Here is a 19,624-nt window from a genome sequence, read left to right as displayed (position 1 = left end):
ATTCCATTTACAACAGAAATATTCCTGTGTCAAAGTGCCCTCATTCGCCAGACATTCAGCATATAAACAACTTTTAATTCATAAAAGAGAAACATTTGTGGCAGAGATATGATTAGGGAGGGAGGAATCAACTGCATTAGTGGTTCCTGTAATAACTGCCAAGTGTTCACCTTAAATGAATGTTGCATCCGATGAAGTGAGCTGTAGCTCACGAAAGCTTATGCTCAAATAAATTGGTTAGTCTCTAAGGTGCCACAGGTACTCCTTTTCTTTTTGCAAATACAGACTAACACGGCTGCTACTCTGAAATCTCTCAGATTCATTACTTATGCACTAATTCTCCTCCCCCCGCCCATATGGAAATTGGAAGTAGTCCAGTGAGTTGCTGGATACTCCAGGACTAAGCTCCGCCCTTCAGCTCAAGCCACCAGAAGAGTTATTCCACAACTGTAGAAAAATTTCAGCAACCAGTTATTAGCATTAAGAAAAGCTCATATGAAATGTACTAAATTAACCTTAAGACAATATATAATATCTAAGGGCCTGTCTACACAATTACACTGTGGAAAACTGGGCTATGAACTTAGACTGTGACAGGCTAGTGCAGGGTAACTGTCCCTGTGGATCCTGCTGCCATGGGTTAACAATTCGTTAGAGTGCTTTGAGCTAATTCCAGTCCAAAGTCGTCTAGATCAAAGTGTGCTCATGAACTGTTAATGTGCACCAGCAAGGTGTACATGGACAATTAGACTGCAGTAGGCTAGTGCAGGGTAGATTCAGACCACAGCTTGCACAGACTAATTGTTAGTGTAGACAAGCCCACAGTCTCCTTTTAGAGAAAAGCTTCAACTTCTATTCTGGTCATTTATCAGGCTCTGGGGGTGGGCTGAATTTGGAGAAAAGCTACTAACAGAAAGAAAATTATCAGCTAAGAAATTTCTCATTCATTTGCAAAGCTTCTCTCCTCACTCATTACTCATAGGAAGAAGCAAGCAGTGAATCTCAGAAAGAGGGAAAGATAAGCAGAATTTAATTATTATAGTCGAGTAATAGTAGGAATGGAAGCTCCCCTTTATAAAGCAACAGCTTTATAAAAGAACAAGTTATGTGGGAACCAACCCAGTAGCTTCTTCCTACCAAAGGATGTCTCTTCAGAGGAAAAGAAGCTTATTTTATAAACCCTCCTTAGATGAGGCCCATACACTTTCCCCCTTTAGTTTCCCCACATACCTAGCATGCCAATTGGTGCAGAATTTTTATATCTTGCCTGCAGCAACTTTGAGGCAATAAGGCCTTTGCATTTCAGATGGAATGAGATGAATAGGGTACAATTGGTGTATATATACCATATACTTGAGATGTGTGTTTGGAGCAGTAGGAATGCCCACACATGCCACAACCTTTCAAGGATTACAACAAAATAAAAGGAGGACTATTTTCCAGGAACTGTGGAAAGAGGAACTTACCTTGAACAGAAAGGGTTTCTGAAGCTACAAGAATAAACTTTTGCACATGGCAACAGCACTGTGTTTTTTGTATAGATATAGGAACTAATTCCAAAACTTGCCTTTCAGAGGTAATGACAACTAGAAAGGCCAGCCACAGGCTTGTCTAGTTTGTCATTGTGATTAAACATGGCACCTCACAGTCAAATAGAGGATTCCATGTGCCTGGCTGCAAAATGCTGCTAAGGCTGCTACCCACATTTCTAAGGGGCTTGGCTGCAGGGCTCCAAACAAATCTCCCGGAGAAACTCTAGCATAGCTAAGAGCACCAAACTTTGGGATTATTATAATATTTGTATCACAAGCATCTAGAGGTCAGTGCCCCATTGTGGTTGGCACTACACAAAAGAGGCAGACCCTGCCCCTAAGGAGCTTTCCCATTACACCTGAAATATAAATTTGACCAGATCAATGAATGAAATATCCTGGTCGAATTCTCTCTGACCACCAGACTTGATTAGAGGTTAATGAAGAATCCATGATCAACTTCTTTTCCAACACTCAGGGAGTTAAATGTAGGTTTTCCCAGTCTGAATGAAGGAGTCAGTGCATCAAGTACACGGTTCTACATCCTCTGAAGAAACTTCTGCAGGTACATTTTAAGCAACCCTAGCCACTGGAGATAATTGGCTACTGATGGCCCCTCAAGAAATGAATGATGTAATGAAGTTTTGGATATTTGCAAATCTTTGTCATTATGGTAACATTATAGACAGAGCCATTATTTATTTTGATCTCTGCGTGAGCAATTCTCTACATTGGGATCAAAAGCTCTTCCTGATTTTGAAGAACGGGTAACTATGAATCCTTTCCAGCTGCTCTCCAGTTATGAATGATTCTGTTTCTCTGTACAAGGTACTGATTGGCATGTTGTCTATGTATGGGTATAAATGTGTAATGTGCGACCTGTGCCTTGCTGTGACTACTGCCTTCCACTTCAGACTCCGGGTGCAAAGGATTGTTCAGAGGGAAGAGTCTTCAGGAATTATAAGCACTCGTACACAAATGCTCTTGTGTCTTTGTCATGCTGAGACGTAGGTATAAGCCCAATCCCAATTACCATATAAACCTTCTGACTTGGGTTAGCAAACCCTCAGGACCCAGGTCCTATGAGCTGCCTAGCGGTGGGGTAGGGTGGGGTGGGCTGAGCCCAAGTCCCAGTGGGACTTGGGTCCAAATCCTGTCATTTTGCAGCATGGACATAGCTGAAGCCTAGGTCCCCCAGTTCACATCCAGAGATTCCACCAATGCTATCCCACAATCCTTCGGCCCTATATTTCTCAGTCCTTTTACCTCCCTGTAATCCCATTACGTTATGGCTTCATGAGGAGTGGAATCCTTGAGTGCCTCTGATCTGGTCACTGACTGTCTGAAGAGAATGTAAGGGTTTGGAGCCAGCATGCAGAGTGAGGGAGAGGTGAAGAGAGAGCCCCTTTCCATGGCACAGCAAAAGTTTATGGCTAATGATCATATGGTACAATTTATGGCACAATTCCCATTACTGAAATCTGAGTCCCTTTCCCTAGCAGAGCAAGGGACTTCGGGCTGAAAGCCAGACAGGCATAGTTCCCATTAGGCTGCATCCTGAGCAGGGCTTCACAGGAGGAACAGGCTTCTCTGCATGTCCAGACATGCAGCAGGGCGGGGATGGGGCCATGAACACAATACAGAGCACTATGAGAGCTTCTATATAGAAAAGCCCCAGTAAACAATCCCTCTGCAGAAGGCGGCAAAGAATAAGGGGTATTGCGATGCACCTGGTCACAGGTATAAACCCTGATTTTCACCCCACTTGTTCATTAAAAATATTAATTACTGCCTTGTGAAGGACACAATTGCTTTATCCTTTTTGGGTCTCTAGGGTTTTCAGGACTTATCCCTGAATATCATGAAAATTCCCTGAATCACAGTGGGAGCTGTGTAGGAGCCTGGCTTCTTTCCCCAAGGAACAAAGGGCACACTTCAGTATCCACAGGGTCGGGGGGGTGGGGTGACTCTGGATCCTTTCTAGGGGTTTTTTCCCCCTGTCCAGCCCAAGTCTTTTGCAGTTAGCTTCCTCCTCATTCTTAGACTCTCTCCCTGAAAAACTAAAGAAGCCCCTGATTGGAGTTGTCTCCCCTCTGGGCAAGGTGGAGACCAGACATGCCAGTCCAACTCTGAGCCCTGTACTCTGGCAGAGCAAGTGTGTTGGCTGGCTGGGAAGAAGCAGGGTATAATTCACCCTCTGTAGCTGTTGTAAGTGCTGCATCACATAGGGAATACCTCATTAGATTTAAATCAAGTATTTGCAGGCTAGCTCTGCCATGTCTGAGTAAGGGCAGAGGATCCCAGCAGGGGAGATGCTGCAGTAGCAGATCCAGGTGGTTGAAGTCACCATGCTGCTATTTACCCAATGCACAGGAGGAGGAAGAGGAAAATTATAAACTACAACTGCATGAAAATGAATACAAATAAAGATTTAAAATCAAAATGTTCAGGAGAAACTGAACCGCCAACTTGGTCCACCTCTGGAGGCAGAAAATCCAGCATCCTGAGCTCAAGGATGGAGCTTAGTCCTGGAGCCTCCAAAAGTAACATTGGACTGCCTCTGAATTCCATACCTAGGTGGGGGGCATTAGCCCATTAGTAACGGATGAGGAGAGAAATTGTGTAACAGAGCCATGCTCTCTTTAGACTCCCTGGAAGTCCTGCTGGCTCTAGCTGTACTATAAGACCTCAAAACATATCAAATTGCAACCTATTAATGAAACTTGCTGAAGTCTGGAGCTGGCCTATGTGGCAGAGTAGCAAGTTACACAAATAAACTCATGATGGGGGAAGGGGATAGCATATGGCACTATTTTCAATTCTTTTAAAACTATTCTTTTGGTGATTGTAGGTAATCACTTGATGGGTATTTCACCCAAAGAGTTAATAAAGGCAGTTCAGCACGAGTAAAATAAATGTATTAAATTGATTTGAAGATCATCTTTACTAATGCAGACAAAGTGAGGGCCCCAAACTCTACTTTCAGCGATTTATGTTTCCCTTGGAAAAAAATCTGATTTTCATTCTAGCACATGGGGACATTGTTAATTTTTTCTGTATACCTGAATTCAGTTCATATATACTTGAAGCAAAATAGGTAGCCTCTGCATGAGGTAAAAGCCTGCTTTGGCCTCTAATGACAATGAGATGTGTGTCTTTTGCTAGAAATCGAGCCACTTAAATCCTCTCTCTCTAAACAAACAAAAAATATTTATACTTACAGATATATCATCGCTAAAATCTATTTCATCCAAATCAAGGTATTCAGGGGCTTCCATTATTCTTCTATGCACATTTTGGGTGAGTCAGTACAGCAGTAAAGTCCTATTAAAAATACAGAAAATGAGGTAACATATATTAAAGAATCTAAAACCTTTAAAACATTTTCACATGGTCACCACATTACTGAAAAAGTATTTAAGCTGGACTGGAATTGAAGTACCCTTCCAAATACTTTTCATTTAATTTGTCTGCTCTGGGCAGGTATCATGGGGTTTTTTGTGCATGTGCTTGTGCCCATTTCAGCTAATACAGCAGGACAGCCACCTTGAATGTGAACAGGATGTGACAGACTCCAATCCTGCAACTTGTTGTACACTCACAGACACCCTCTCCCCATGCAGAGCCCCACTGAAGTCAACAAGGCTGTGCATACAGAGTCAGTTGCAGGATCAAATCCTTAAACAGTAACAGCCCACTAGATGCTTGATCTTGCAAGGTGCAGAGCACCCACATCCTCAGTGGGAGAGGCAAAAGACAATATCAAGGAGGTGGATGACTTCCTTTTTGTCACCCAGAGTACCATCGTGATACTCATTCCTTGAAATGGTGACCGTGACAAGAACTGAACTATACCTATAGGCGTCTATCCTTGGCGTTCTTTACTAGTTCCTCACAGCGGAAAAATAGCTTAAGAAAAACTCTGCATGAGCAAAGAAAGAACATAAGATCTGCAAATCCGCATGAATCAGAGATCACACATTCCAAAGGGGTTAGGATTATAAAGTACTCATAATTTTCTTAATTCTAACCAAATCATTTTCCAACTTGTCAAAGGTATACATCCTGACCAAAGACAAGTACAATGCTGAAAAAAGGAAGATATTTAAGTTAGCTGACAAAGAAAGATGATAATGCATTAACAATAACAATTAAGATGTAAAGCACTAAGTGCTAAGCATTATTACGGCAGCAAATTCACTCTGCCAGCACTTGTGTGTGACAAACGAAAAGCTTGAAGCAAAAGCCCCAGTTCAATCAATCTGACAATTGGTAAACAATATATTTACAAATAATGGAAATTAAGCTGTGCTGGTCTAAACAGAATCATTGTATGCATCAATAACATTTGGTTAGCAATGTTCCAACAAGTTTAAAAAAAACCCAAAAAACCCTATTCTGCAGGTGTTATATTCATTGGCATACAAAATTGTAGTCGTTAATCTCCTACACACTGACCTCCACAAACTAAAAGTTGATCTTAAAACAGCTGCTCTTGAAACGTTATAAAAAGTAGAAATGAGAAATGTATTCAAAACAGTTTTTAAGCTTGAAAAGCTGAATGTATGATTCTCATCAAATTACTGCAAATACAGGATCATTTAGTATCAGGTTTTCTATGGAAGTTCAAAGGTCGTGTTTTTTTTCCCCCTCAAACACACTTAAGGTATTAATATATTTCTCCCTCACAGCAATCTACAGACAGCTGTTTAAAAACATACAAATCTTATGTGTTTTCTCCACTTACACAAAACAGGTTTTACCTCAACTAAACCTTTGTGTTCAAGGAGCAAAATACAAAATTGGGACAACTTCTGTGACAGACTCTGGAATAAATTCACTTGTGAATTAGCTGGTGGGTCGGGTTACATATAGATGGGACAATGGGAGGGAAATGGGTGTAAAATGGGAAAATAATACAAAACAAGCCACATCTCCTTTATATCAGGGAGCAGAAGGTGGTGTATAATAGGAAACTATTGGGCAGAATAATTGCACTCATTTTGTTCACTTGATAAAGACCAAATTGATACTCAAAGTGCACTCACATAGTAAGATACCAGTCAGTGTGAGTAAGGGTGACATGATCAGGTCTTCAGAGTTTTCCACCTGTTTGTTCATTAATGAGCACATAAGACTGCAGTATATTTGTTATGGCTGTTACACTGTACATTTGGAGGGAAATTATGGCTTAGTCATGGCAAAATATTTAGTTGTAGATATTTTAGTTGAACTGTATCATTAACAACCAAACTACTCTTGCAAGCATAAAATGAGAAAAATTTCCTGCTCCATTTTGGACATCAATTTGGCATTCACTAAATGTGCCAACTTACATGTGGCCAAATTCTGCAAGGCATCCCTATGCCAGTGACCTGCATTATGGGAAGCTATGCAGGTGCAGAAGCAGGTTCTGCAGAACTACGATGTACCAGACTACACTGGTGGTAGGCAGAACCGGGCAGGAAATGGCAGAACCTTGACTCTGCCCTCCACAACGTGCCCAGTGACACAGTTATAATGGCACATTTGACAGCATACACATCTCTGAGTGCAGACCTAGTGCAGTTCACTCTTTCCACAAAACAAGAGGGGAAGAGGGATGGAGATTATGAGTCCCTGAGCCACAGCCTCCCAGACTGCTCCAAGGGCAGTGCAACAGTGCACTGTCCTTTATTCTGCACCAACTGCTACCTCTGGACATAGGCCATAATGAGGGGTGAAAGGCAGTGTGTGTTAGAGCTAAAACAACTATTAGTGGGGGAGGCTGAGAGAAGAGGGAATGTTACATGAAGTAGGGGTGGCCCACTTTACATTACTTATCTACACCCATTCATCCCATTGACACACACACCATTAGTAACTACAAAAAAATGAGCATCAAAAACGTCAGTCCACTTCCTCCACACCCACATTTCACTGCCATGCAACTGTGTCGGTACAACTGTGGTTCTATTGATATACAGCTTCATAACAGGCTCAATGTCATGAAGTCCCCAAGCAGGCTACGGAAGGGCCCAAATTATGGCAGCAGCTTCTGCTGTACAAGTGTCCACATCTTTCAAGCATTTTCCTGTACTGTCTATGACATTATTTAAGTATTTGACAGTTGCCACCAACTCAATGTCCTGTCCATGCAGATTCATATTGAGCTGGTTATCATCTGGAGCTGGTGGCTGCTTGATGGTAATGGCCAGGGATTAGTTTCAGCCATATGATAATGAGACCAAAGTGCACTGCTTTTTGCCTGAACAGATTGGTGAATCACAGCAGCTGAGAGCCAAACTGAGCCAATAAGACAATGTCATCAGCATATCCAAAATCTCAAAGAAGAATGGTGTTGAGCTCAGTGTCACCGAACAATGCCTCCTCATGAATATCCATCAACCAATCAATGCCAGTATTGAACAATGATGACAGAACACAGCATTGCCAAATTCCATGTAGATAGGAAAGAATGTGGTGTATTTGACATAGAATGGAAAACTGAGTTTAAATCAATTATAGGTCTTTTCTATCAATGACATTATCTTCCCAGGGATGCTGGGTTGCCTCATCAGATCCCACAAACTCACTCAATGCACTAAATAAAAGTCCTGACAGAAACCTATACAAAGTGTTGTGAATGTCTTATTAAATTTAACTATCTCAGGGGTTCTCAAACTGGGGATCGCGAGCTGTCAGCCTCCACCTCAAACCCCACTTTGCCTCCAGCATTTATAATGGTGTTAAATATATAAAAAAGTGTTTTTAATTTATAAGGAGGGGTCACACTCAGAGGCTTGCTATGTGAAAGGAGTCACCAGTACAAAAGTTTGAGAACCACTATCTCCTCAAAAATCTGTCTCAAGGTAAAGATCTGGTCAACAACGGAACAAACCAGGTCTAAAGCTACATTAAGTATCCCAGTCTTTGTCACAAAGTGGATCGCTGATTTGAGACTCTAGACCAGAAATGAAGACTGTCCCTGGGATCACTAACAGCATAATGCCTCTATAGTTGTTACACTCAGCCATATCATCCTTTTTGAACAGATGCAAAGTAACACCAGTCATTGGGGATAATATAAGTGTGCCAGATGATCTGGAAGAGCCTATGCAGCCATGGTACAATAATATTCTCACTGGTCTTCAACAACTTAGGTGAAATGTCACAAACTGAGATTTCAGCTTATGGACTGTGAACTGGATCTCTTCTTGGTTGAAGGAAGGTGGCTCTTCCAGAAGTTCCTGCCCCTCTTAAACTGGAAGAGGGATGTTTTAATTCTTGTTGTCTTCTTCTGTTGGTCCATATTAAGAGTCAGGACAAGATCAGAAATTAGGCTATTTGAAGCCGAATTCAGCAACTACCTCCATTAGCACTGTTAAGATTTCGATGGCCTTCTTAGTATGGACATATTAGGATGGAAGACCAATGAATTCTGAAATGTGTTTACCAAGGAATAGCTCTACCCATCTGGCAACGAAGTGGTGACAAAAAATTCCCAAATCCATCTGCAACTACCTAGAAGACTGTGCCCCATCTGAACCAGACACAGACCTGCCCCGGTGAGGTAACATATGACTAAATATGTAATAAATAAATTACAAGATATAAAATGTAAGAGTCACATAACAGATTGGGTACACACAAACAGGTATAAACAAGTGCCTACGGTTACAATATCCTTATACTGCAGCAAGATGTACTACCAAAAGTGTGTTTTACCAGAGTTTTGCTTCAATTATTAACATTATTCCAGTTTTTCTTTATTTGACTTTTAAAATCCATCCCACTTTGGATTGCAGTGTATCCAAAAAGTTTATTGGAAAGAAGCATTTTACAGTGATGAAAACTATTTGATAATTTTGTTGGCCTTCAGAAATAAATTGATTTCTGTTATTAAGTGTATGGAAAAGCCACAACAGTTTTTGGTATAGCAGACTGATTTGTTTTTATTTGGACAACAGAAAGACAGCAGCTTTACCCTCAATTGTAATTATTCAATTTAAGAAGATAAGAACCAATAGAGTTATGAATAACCTGAAGACAGAACTGTGAGGATCATTGGCATAAAACAACAGGAGTCTAGATCCTTTTGGTAATAAACAAGTGAGAAATCCAGAGTGCAGAAACAAGAAACATCAATGATACAACTTTAAGTGCTCTGAGGAATTAGTCTCTGCAGCATCATTCCCAATCCAAATACCACCATGTTGCCTTCTCATGGTTTCAGAGCAGAAGGGCTATTTGAAAACAGAAAACAACTAAAAACTATCAAGGGAAGAAAGTCAAAAAGCATCATAAATATTTTCCCATAGGAAAAAAAACCTCTAGTTTTTATTTCTGTACTCAACCTTACATTCTGCATAAAGAAAATCACTGGAACACTAATAAGTTTTGTATCCTGCAGTCAGCTATGCATTCTTTTCTTATGTGCTAAAACTGGGCATCAAACTGCAATACCAGCAACCCAAATAGCAAAAACAATGACCAACCACATTTGTACTGGTCCATGCTTGGAGTATCACTCAGGGGTAGATTACCTGATACAGTTTAACACAACAGAGCAATGCTATATATACTGTGAATCATATGGCAAGAGTCATAGTCAGTGCTTCTGCGAACAGGAGAACTTTGCAGCCAGGTGAATCCAACATACCACAAGAGGTGTAAACAATCTTCATAACATTTACCACCAATTTCTTAGCAAGATGAACAAATGCAATGCTGAAAATAAGTACAGTGACATTCACTAATGTCCAGTGATGCACCTCCTGATACAACAGATTAACAATGTTTCCAACCAAGCTCACAGCAATCAAATGAGCAAGCAAGTGATCATCTCCAATATTACAGCAGAAAGTTCCATGTTTTTTTAACTGGTCAGTCTTCTGAAATGTATTTCGCTCCTTAGAAAGGTTTTGGACTTCAAGAATTCCTGTAAAAATTTAATCTGTCTGGTGAGTTGGTTCATACACATATTACTCCAACAGTTGAGAAGAACACATAAAATAATCCAGCCTGTTGATAGAATGCAATACTGAAAAAAAAAAAACCTCACAAACCACAGCACTCCGTATGTATGTACCCAATGGGTGTTTTTATCATTTTATGGGCACTACTACTGTGAGAAAGCACAAGGATATTATTTAACTAAAGAAGATGGAAATATGATACTTGTAAAATACATAATAAATAAAATAATAATCTCTCACATACACTGTATTGTAATGAATGCTAAATATCAAATAATTTAGGGGTTATGCAGTTTTGCTAAAAATCACCTTCCCCTTCCTGTTCAGGTCTGAGAAACATTCTTTGGTGTCTCCCCAAAATATTAGGTTGTTCTTTGCTACCCTTCCCCCAAATAAAATTGATTTATCAGAACTTAAACCTTGTTGCCTACACACACAAAATAAAAAAAACAAAACAGGCTAAGGACAGAGACAGAGAGAAATTAATAATAAAATGGTAAAATGAAAAAAGGCAATGGGGGAAATCTTATTATCTGGTAGCTTTTGCCAACCAAAAATACAAGTGAAATTTAATTATTTATTACTTGCTGGAGAAACAACTATTACTTAAAAATCTTGGGTGCACTGACTAACTACTGCATGGTTCCTGAGGCAGAAGCTGAAAACGGGAATCCTGCTTCAATTTCCTTTTAAACACCACCAAAAAGCAGAAGAAATGGATGATGTGGCCTCTAGTTTGTTATATTTCTCTTCTGGCTCTCCTTAACCTGGTATCTGTCATTTTCTGTTCTTTGGGAAAAGTGCAGTTATAGTAACGTGGCTACAAAAACCCTTGAGACACCTATATTTTCTTGCCGGAAAAACAAATTTGACATCTAAGTTATCCTTGAACAAGTCATTTTTAAAAATTCTTCGGGGGGGGGGGGTGGAGAGGCAAAGGGGGACAAGAAGTTAAGAGGGAAAAGATTTTTTTAAAAAGTAAAACAGAAGTGGTGCTAGGTAATATTGTCCTGAAGAAACACATTATTATAATAATGCCAAGTAAAAAAAGCATAAAATAATTCTTTCAGTTTACCTTTTTGATATATCAGAAATGGCAAAAGGATGGCAAAAATAGTTCTCTTTCAACAGCAAAACTCCAAAGGGGCAGAAAGTCCCAATCACAGATATGTCTAGTGCAGGGCCAATCAGAGGGGGGGCAAGGAGAGCCATTTGGCCTGGGCCTCAAGCTCAAAGTGGGCCTCAAATTTAGACACTTGTTAATTTTTTGGCATTTGATAAGTTTTGCAACTTGTTTTTATGCACATCCCTATCGGACCAAAATGTGACACACCCTCTTAGCTTAGAGCTGCAAATTTAAGGAATTGCTTCAAGAAATACTTGAACTTGGTCTTTCTGGGGTGTTTCCTAATATTACAATTGCATTGCATATTTTTGTCAGTTTGTCTGCATCAGTGACTTCAGATGAATGAACCTTCAACGTGTTGAAGCAGGTAAAAAACTATCATCGTTCAACTATGGGACAAGAGCGTTTGAATGGGCTCGCCATGCTTAATATCAACTGTGACACTGCACAAAAGCTAGATTTTTCCCTCAATAATTACTGCATTTGCACAGATAAAGGCTAGAAAAGCATTTGTTAAATAAAAAAATATTCAAATTATGTCTCACTCTTTTTTTGGTGCCTTATTTTGTTTTCATGTGTCATCATTTTTTATTTTTATTATGGCTGGGGCCTCAAAAGCTGGAAGTGGCTGGGAACTCTCTGGACCTCTGAGAGGACCTGGTCTAGTGTGACCTATCACTTCATGCATCTTACTTTTCTTTACGCATTCTGTGTGTTGGTGTGAGTGAGAGAGTGTTGTTGACAGAGTGAAAAAAAAAAAAGAATAGTGGGAGGGAAGGCAGAAAGAAAAGAGGAGCAGATACATCGTTCAGTTTCTTGCTCCCTACTCTGGACAAACTGCAAAAACCTTGGAGCAAAGGTGCTCTGCAATGCTCCCTTGAGCCAAACATATAGATGAAATTAGCTGCTTCAGAAAAGATTCTCATCCAGCCTCTCTCAGCCTAGAATGGTCTCTAACCCTGCTCTGAGTGAAGGACTAAAACCAAGAGCAGTGGAGGGGGTGAAAAAGGGGGAGGGAAATGTCCTTTGTTGAAGACAAAACAAACCAACAAATCACTGATAATCATGGCTAACAGATTTATTCATGGATACAAGAACAACAATTAAAAAGAGGTTTGCCATCACTTTAACATACGTTCGGGTTATGATTTTAAGAAATGCAGCTGAAGGATAAACAGTAAATTATTTTCCACATCTCAAAACTACAGTGCTAGAGTATCTGGGGATTTACTTAAACTTTCAGTCAAATAAAAACTCAAACTTTCTCAATACTTTTGGTTGACAAAAGGCTAGGTTTTCTGAAGTGCACATGTGCAAAAGCTAATATTAAAGATTTAGGCTCTAAATCTAGAATGCCATGCCAGCTGGTTTTTAATTAGAGACTGTTACTTTACATAATTATAGGTCTGAGATCAAAAATAAACTTATTGCCCTCTCTTGAGCATTAGATATGTACAGCAGTTCTAAGATAAATAAGCTTCACAGACATAGTGGAAGATTTTACGATCTTTATATTGGGTATACAGTACAAATGAATGCATGATAGAAAGCAATGCTTGAAACCTGATGAGTGTCATACAACCTTATCCCATGACTAACATTGAGGCCTGGTCTACACTACAGAGTTAAGCTGATGTAAGGCAGCTTACGTTGACCTAACTCTGTAAACGTTAACATTACAACGTTGCTCCCACTGATGTAAGTCACCCATTACTCCGACCCAATAACACCACCTCCGCAAAAGGTGTAACACTTAGGTTGATGTAGCTATGGCAACGTAGTGTCTCTGTAGACACTGAGTGTCGAGGTTCCTTCCCCAGTCTGAACTCTAGGGTACAGATGTGGGGACCTGCATGAAAGACCCCCTAAGCTTATTCTTACCAGCTTAGGTTAAAAGCTGCCACCACCAAAGTGTTACACAAACAACAGGGGAAGTGCCCACTTGGAAACGTCTCCCCCCCAAAAATATCCCCCCAAGCACTACACCCCCTTTCCTGGGGAAGGCTTGATAAAAATCCTCACCAATTTGCATAGATGAACACAGACCCAAGCCCTTGGATCTTAAGAACAATGAAAAAAGCAATCAGGTTCTTAAAAGAAGAATTTTAATTAAAGAAAAAGTAAAAGAAAAACCTCTGTAAAATCAGGAAGGGAAATACCTTACAGAGTAGTCAGATTCAAAACAGAGAATCCCCCTAGGCAAAACCTTAAGTTACAAAAAGACACAAAAACAGGAATATACATTCCACTCAGCAAAACTTATTTTATCAGCCATTAAACAAAACAGAATCTAACACATATCTAACTAGATTGCTTACTAACTCTTTACAGGAGTTCTGACCTGCATTCCTACTCTGGTCCCGGCAAAAGCATCACACAGACGGAGAGACCCTTTGTCCCCCCCCCCGGCTCCAGCTTTGAAAGTATCTTGTCTCCTCACTGGTCATTCTGGTCAGGTGCCAGTGAGGTTATCTTAGCTTCTTACCCCTTTACAGGTGAAAGGGTTTTTCCTCTGGCCAGGAGGGATTTAAAGGTGGTTAGCCTTCCCTTCATATTTATGACACTGAGTTACATCATCGGTTGGTTGTCGGCCTCTGGGTGGCTGGGTGCCTCCACCTGTGAGCCCTGCATGGGGCTGAGAGCTGGGGCCGTTGACCCCTGGGTGGGGGTGGGAGGAGAGCTTCAGATGTCAGCCCCAGGGCAGGGGGTGCTCCAGCTTCAAGTGCCCCACAATCCACACAGTTAAGTAGGTGGAAGTGCTCCTGGTGAGGATGCATACCACCGACAGAGGGGACATAGAGTGGACATGACCCACTGCAATAACTACCTAACTTAGGTCAACTTTATTTTGTAATGTCGACATGCCCTTACAAAGAGCTAAGAAAAGATAACCAAGCTTCTTCAGTTTCAAACCAATGTACCAGTAAAAATTATTCTGTGCAGTCTATTCTGAATGGACTTTAAACCCCAGCACCCAATTAAAACTGTTCCGGAAGGCAGATTTTCAGTAAATTCTGGCAGCAGTCAGAAATTATCTGGGACTCTGGATCAAATTAATCCCTGCTGGAACTCTACTGGCTTCAGCAGAGTACCACCAAGGATGAATTTGGCCCTTTAATGACAATCTCAGTCATCCGGCTGCTTAAGCCTGAAGGAAAGCACATATCCAGGAGCACTGCTACTGTGTGTGTGTGTGTGTGTGTGTGTGTGTGTGCGCGCGCGTGAGCGTGAGCGTGAGCGTGAGGGGCAAAGTACAGTACAGGGGGAACATGGGCTGCAGAGTCCTAATCCAAACCCCAGGGAAGTCAATAGTAAGACTCCCAATAAGCTTTGGATGAGGCTCTGTATAAAACTTTACTCGTGGGAGGTCCAAGTATGGTTTTAAGTGCCATATACTGAAGTCCTCTTGGAGTTTTGGGTGCAACACATAAAAAGTATATAATCACAAAAGAGTATTGGTACAATGCTTAATACAGTGAGGTCCCAGTACTGAGTAAAGACTCTGGGTTCTATCACAATACAAAATATTAATAGTTTATAGCTTGCAGCTCTATTTGCATGCCATGTATATGTATTACAGTTTAATTTTCCCAGTGGGGATGAATTAAACTACACAGAAAAAAATACAGCTCACTTATTTATATTTACATTGTCCTCAATAACTCTAAGGGAAAATGACTGTTTCATCATTAAAGATTTAAATAGACCAGCCTGGGAATGAAAACTCAGAAGTTGTTACTCAAATTGACAGCTGATTTGCAGCTAAAGTACTTCATTTCAGCTTCACACATTCAGATAAAATGACAACCTGACATACTGTGACACTATTTTGAAAGTAATAAGTCTAATGAGGGATCGTAGTACTACAATGCAATCTCTAGTGTACTGTTCAACCCATCTTTCTCGGTTTTGGGAATCTCACAAGGTTTTTTCTTTTAAAAATTTATGTTAAATAACATTGTTTCTATTACTTGTCAAGTGCAACGTCTGGATTCTCTCTCACTGACTAAGCGTCTCTCTAGTACTAGCTTGTTTTATTTACTTTTTTTTCTCCCTTTTAAGCAAGCCAAGAAAAATACATAGTACAAGGGGAATTATCTACACAGTCAACTTCAAAATACAAAAGAATAAAAAAGGGTATTTTAAAGACCTTAGGTGAATTTGAAGGAACAATGTATTGTAAGAAAAATGAACAACTGGGTTGAAAATGACGTAATTGGCTTCACTGGAGGAGTGAATTCTGAGACCAGGATTACCTTATTCCTTATCACATTTATTCAGAAGTTTCCCCGAGTTCAAAAGTTCACAGCAGCCATTTATAATAGTATATTACTTCTGAAGCAAGTCAGAGTGAAAACGCTGCTTTTAATCAGCACACAAGTACAATCATTATACAAATCTTACTGATAGGGCTGAGACTAGGAATGGGACAGAGCATACTGATGTTCAAACAATTAAGAGATGCTATTTAAAAAATATAACTTAAAAAAACTGAATTATAGCCACAAGAGCCTGCAGAAACACCATACCTGGAAAGAGAGAACGGAAAATTCTGGGCCTGATTCTGCTTCTATTGAAATTAATGGGAGTTTAGCAATGACTTCAGAGGGGAAAAGAGACAGGCAGGCCTTTATTGTGTTATGCTGTCTAGCAGTGGGCCCCTTCAGCAAAAGTTTACAAAGAGTTCCATCCAGCTGCTGGGGAGAAAGACAGAAGCTGCGCTAAGGGGTCTCAAAGAAGGTCAAGAAAAGTGTACGTGCACATAATCCTCAAGACTTTCTCAGGTACACAAAGCTTCCACCCCACCCATTGCATGGTAAATCCTCAACAACCCTAGCACAGGCATAAATAGCAGTGTAGACTGCGAGGCACTGCTTAGCTGAGTAAAGCCATGCCTGAACCCTTATGGTATGTACATTCTGTTCAGGGCTCTCTACATCTCCAAGCAGAGCCTCCCCACTCTACAGTGTAGTGTCTCCCTGCCAGAGTCTTCCTCCACCACAGGGAAAGGATTCAGCAGCAGGGAAAGACACTGGCAGGGGAAGCAATGGCGAAGGGCTCCGGCAGGTCTCCACTGTTGGAGTCTTTCCTTGCTGCCTCCTCCCGCCTGAGCCTTTCGCTGCTGCATGTAACTGCACATCACAGTGTGGGCAGACTAGTTTTCACTTAGGTGTGTAGCTACACACACTCTACAGGCTGCTGCCAGTAGTGTGCAGTGTAGACTTAGTCTTAATGGTTACTGTGAGAGACAATTTTCAGTCTGGATAAAACTTGCATATCTAGAAGCAAGGAATGGGTGTAAAGTATGCTCATAAGGGCAAGATCCTGATGCTGTTACTTATGCTGAGTAGTATGTTACTCTACATACTTACTTAGGGCTGTTCTACACTAGGAATTTACATTGGTACAGCTACGTCTCCAAGGGCTCTGAAAAATTCACACCTGAGAGATGTAGTTATACCAACCTAACCCCCAGTGTAGACAGCACTAGCTACGGCCTTTTGTACAACCTACACCAATGGGAAAACCAATGTATGTAGTGTCCACATTGAAGTGTTGCAGCTGCACCACTGTACCATTTTAAAGTGTAGATATACCCTGACTCCAGAAGTAAAGTATTACTCAATGGGTGAAATCCTGGCTCCGCAGAAATCCATAGGAGCTCTGCCATTGACTTCAATGGGGTGAGATTTTACCCAGCATGAGTAGGGAGACACTATCTGACCTTTGGCTGGTGTTTCATAGGCCTTCTCTGCCTGCTTTTCATTACTATTCCTGTACGCTCTCTCGTGAACAAGCGTTTACTGCATATTTTAAATATTTAAAAAGAGAAAAATTCACCTTTATACCGTAATAGGTTGGACCCCTTGGGAAGTCACCTGAGATACCACTGAGTCTACCTGTTCTGCCAGCATGGGCCCCCTTTAACCTGTCTTGCTGAGCCAGGCTCTTAAAACCTCCTCTAACACACACACAGGCAGAGCCACACCCAGCTGCAGATCAGCTATGGGAAACTCAGCTTAAGGGACTTGCTCCAGCACTCAGCTGTCCACCTCTCTTGGAGTACAGACCCAAAGATATAATATATTTGCCTCTTCCCTCAATGTGGAAGAGGGTATGCACAATTTCTCACCCCTCCCCCCCAGTAGAAATCAGATAAACTGGGTTGTATTATAAACCAGAAATAAATTTATTAACAACAGGTGTATTTTAAGGCGTTAAGGAGGTAGCAGACAGAACAAGGCAGATTACTAAGAAAATAAAACAGAGTACGCAAACTAATCTTAATACATGAAAGAAACTACTTATATGTGAGTTCTCATCCTAAATATGGTTCTAATAATCTTCACAGGCCAGATGCACTTCCAGCCTGGGCCCAGTTCTTTCCTCCTGTTCAGTCTTAGTCGTTTCCAGCAGTTATCTTGGGTGGAGTAGCAGGGGAGAACTGACGACCAGGATTACCTCACTGCCCACCCTTAAATAGGATCTGCATAAGGCAGGAGTCCTTTGTTTCCTAGTCTGACCCAGCCCTTATCGTACAGCAGAAAGTTACAAGAAGTTCCAGGTAATGTTTTAATATCAGGTGACAAGACCACCTGACTCTGTAGGGTCCTTGTAGCCAATTCTTCCCAGGCTGACCCACACATTCACAGGAAGACTAAGCTCTTTTACAGTCCATTTCCTTGTTGATCAGTCATACGCCCTATCTGGCTTTTCCACTGTTGTACCTGAAGTGTTAGCAGTGGGGGTCACCCAAAGTAGCATAGTTGAAATACAGATATATAGTCAATATTCCTAATTTCAGATACAGAAATGATACAGGCATACAAATAGGATAATCACATTCAGTAAATCATAACCTTGCCAATGATCTCACATGAGCCATCTTGCATAAAGTATCTCTCTGTTATGTCATATTCATATCATAAGCATATTTTCATAAAGAATATGGAATGACATGTAACATACCCCCTCTCAGAAAACTTTTGAACTACTAATATATTTTTTTAAAAAGCAGTCAATGTTTAGGCAACTGAGTGAGCTGAATTGTAACATTTTTTTGAAGACAGACCACAAAGTTTGTCAAGTACCAATCTGCATTTGATAGTAATAAATACAATCCATTTCCAGAAACACATTTGTATTTCCTTAGAGATTTAAGCAAAAGAAAAACCGTACTCAAAGCATTAAACCAGAATGCATGCACTTGCACATTTTGCAATGATGCCTAGAAAAATAAACTTGTTTTAATTAGTCCTGAGGAGAAACCAAAGAGAATGGAAATAAATATTTGTTATTTTAAAACGGAAACAGCATACATGGTTCATGTACTCTGCAAAAGCTAATGCATCATATGCTAAATCTTAATGAAAGTATCAACATAAATAAAAGATCAGCTGATCTGTTTGAACACAGATATTTGATTTGCTATATTTGATTAATTTATGTTTGTATTCACTTTGAACTACACGACTGTTAGTTGATAATATGAAATATTCCGCAGTGATGTAATGTTAACACACTTACTTTGCTGCACCATAGCTCAAAAGACAATTGTTTCAGACAGGATGATTTTCACGTCAACTGCATTTGCAGGAAACTTGTATAAACATTTTCAACCAGCTAATTCTTTTCATAGACTTTGAGCCTCATTGACATGCAGATGAGAGCTAGATTAAATGACCCACAACTCTCTCTAAATGATACAAATATGTATATATAAATGAAGGGAGAGGCCAAACAGAAATTTCATCAGAACACATAACAAGGGCAGAGCGTATTCTTGTTATTATAAGTTGAATTTATAATACCATTGTTTTCAACAAACTACCAAACTATATCTACAGAGGGATGTACCTGTGTTTGACACCAGATAACATGCAACTCCCCTTCTAAATTGTGGTGGAACGCAGTTTTGTCTCAGACATAGTTAAAAATATCTGAAAGGTATTAAAAGTCAAGGAGCGAGACATTAATTAGGATGGCTCAAGAGGAGGTTGTTTTTTCTC

General features: G+C 40.4%; 1 protein-coding gene across 3 annotated transcripts in view; it reads right to left on the bottom strand.

The window, feature by feature from the left end:
• Positions 1–19,624, bottom strand: part of SNCAIP (synuclein alpha interacting protein) — a 99,344-nt gene that overhangs the window by 52,582 nt on the left and 27,138 nt on the right. For all 3 annotated transcript variants that reach the window (XM_048849385.2, XM_075128624.1, XM_048849384.2), the window contains exon 2: positions 4,754–4,856. In XM_048849385.2, the coding sequence (XP_048705342.1) occupies positions 4,754–4,810 (57 nt within the window). In that variant the 5' untranslated portion in view covers positions 4,811–4,856. The remainder of the gene's footprint in view (positions 1–4,753; positions 4,857–19,624) is intronic.

Source organism: Caretta caretta, chromosome 5, assembly GCF_965140235.1.
Source record: "Caretta caretta isolate rCarCar2 chromosome 5, rCarCar1.hap1, whole genome shotgun sequence".
Taxonomy (NCBI): Eukaryota; Metazoa; Chordata; order Testudines; family Cheloniidae; genus Caretta; species Caretta caretta.
This window is presented reverse-complemented; position numbering and strand designations above follow the sequence as displayed.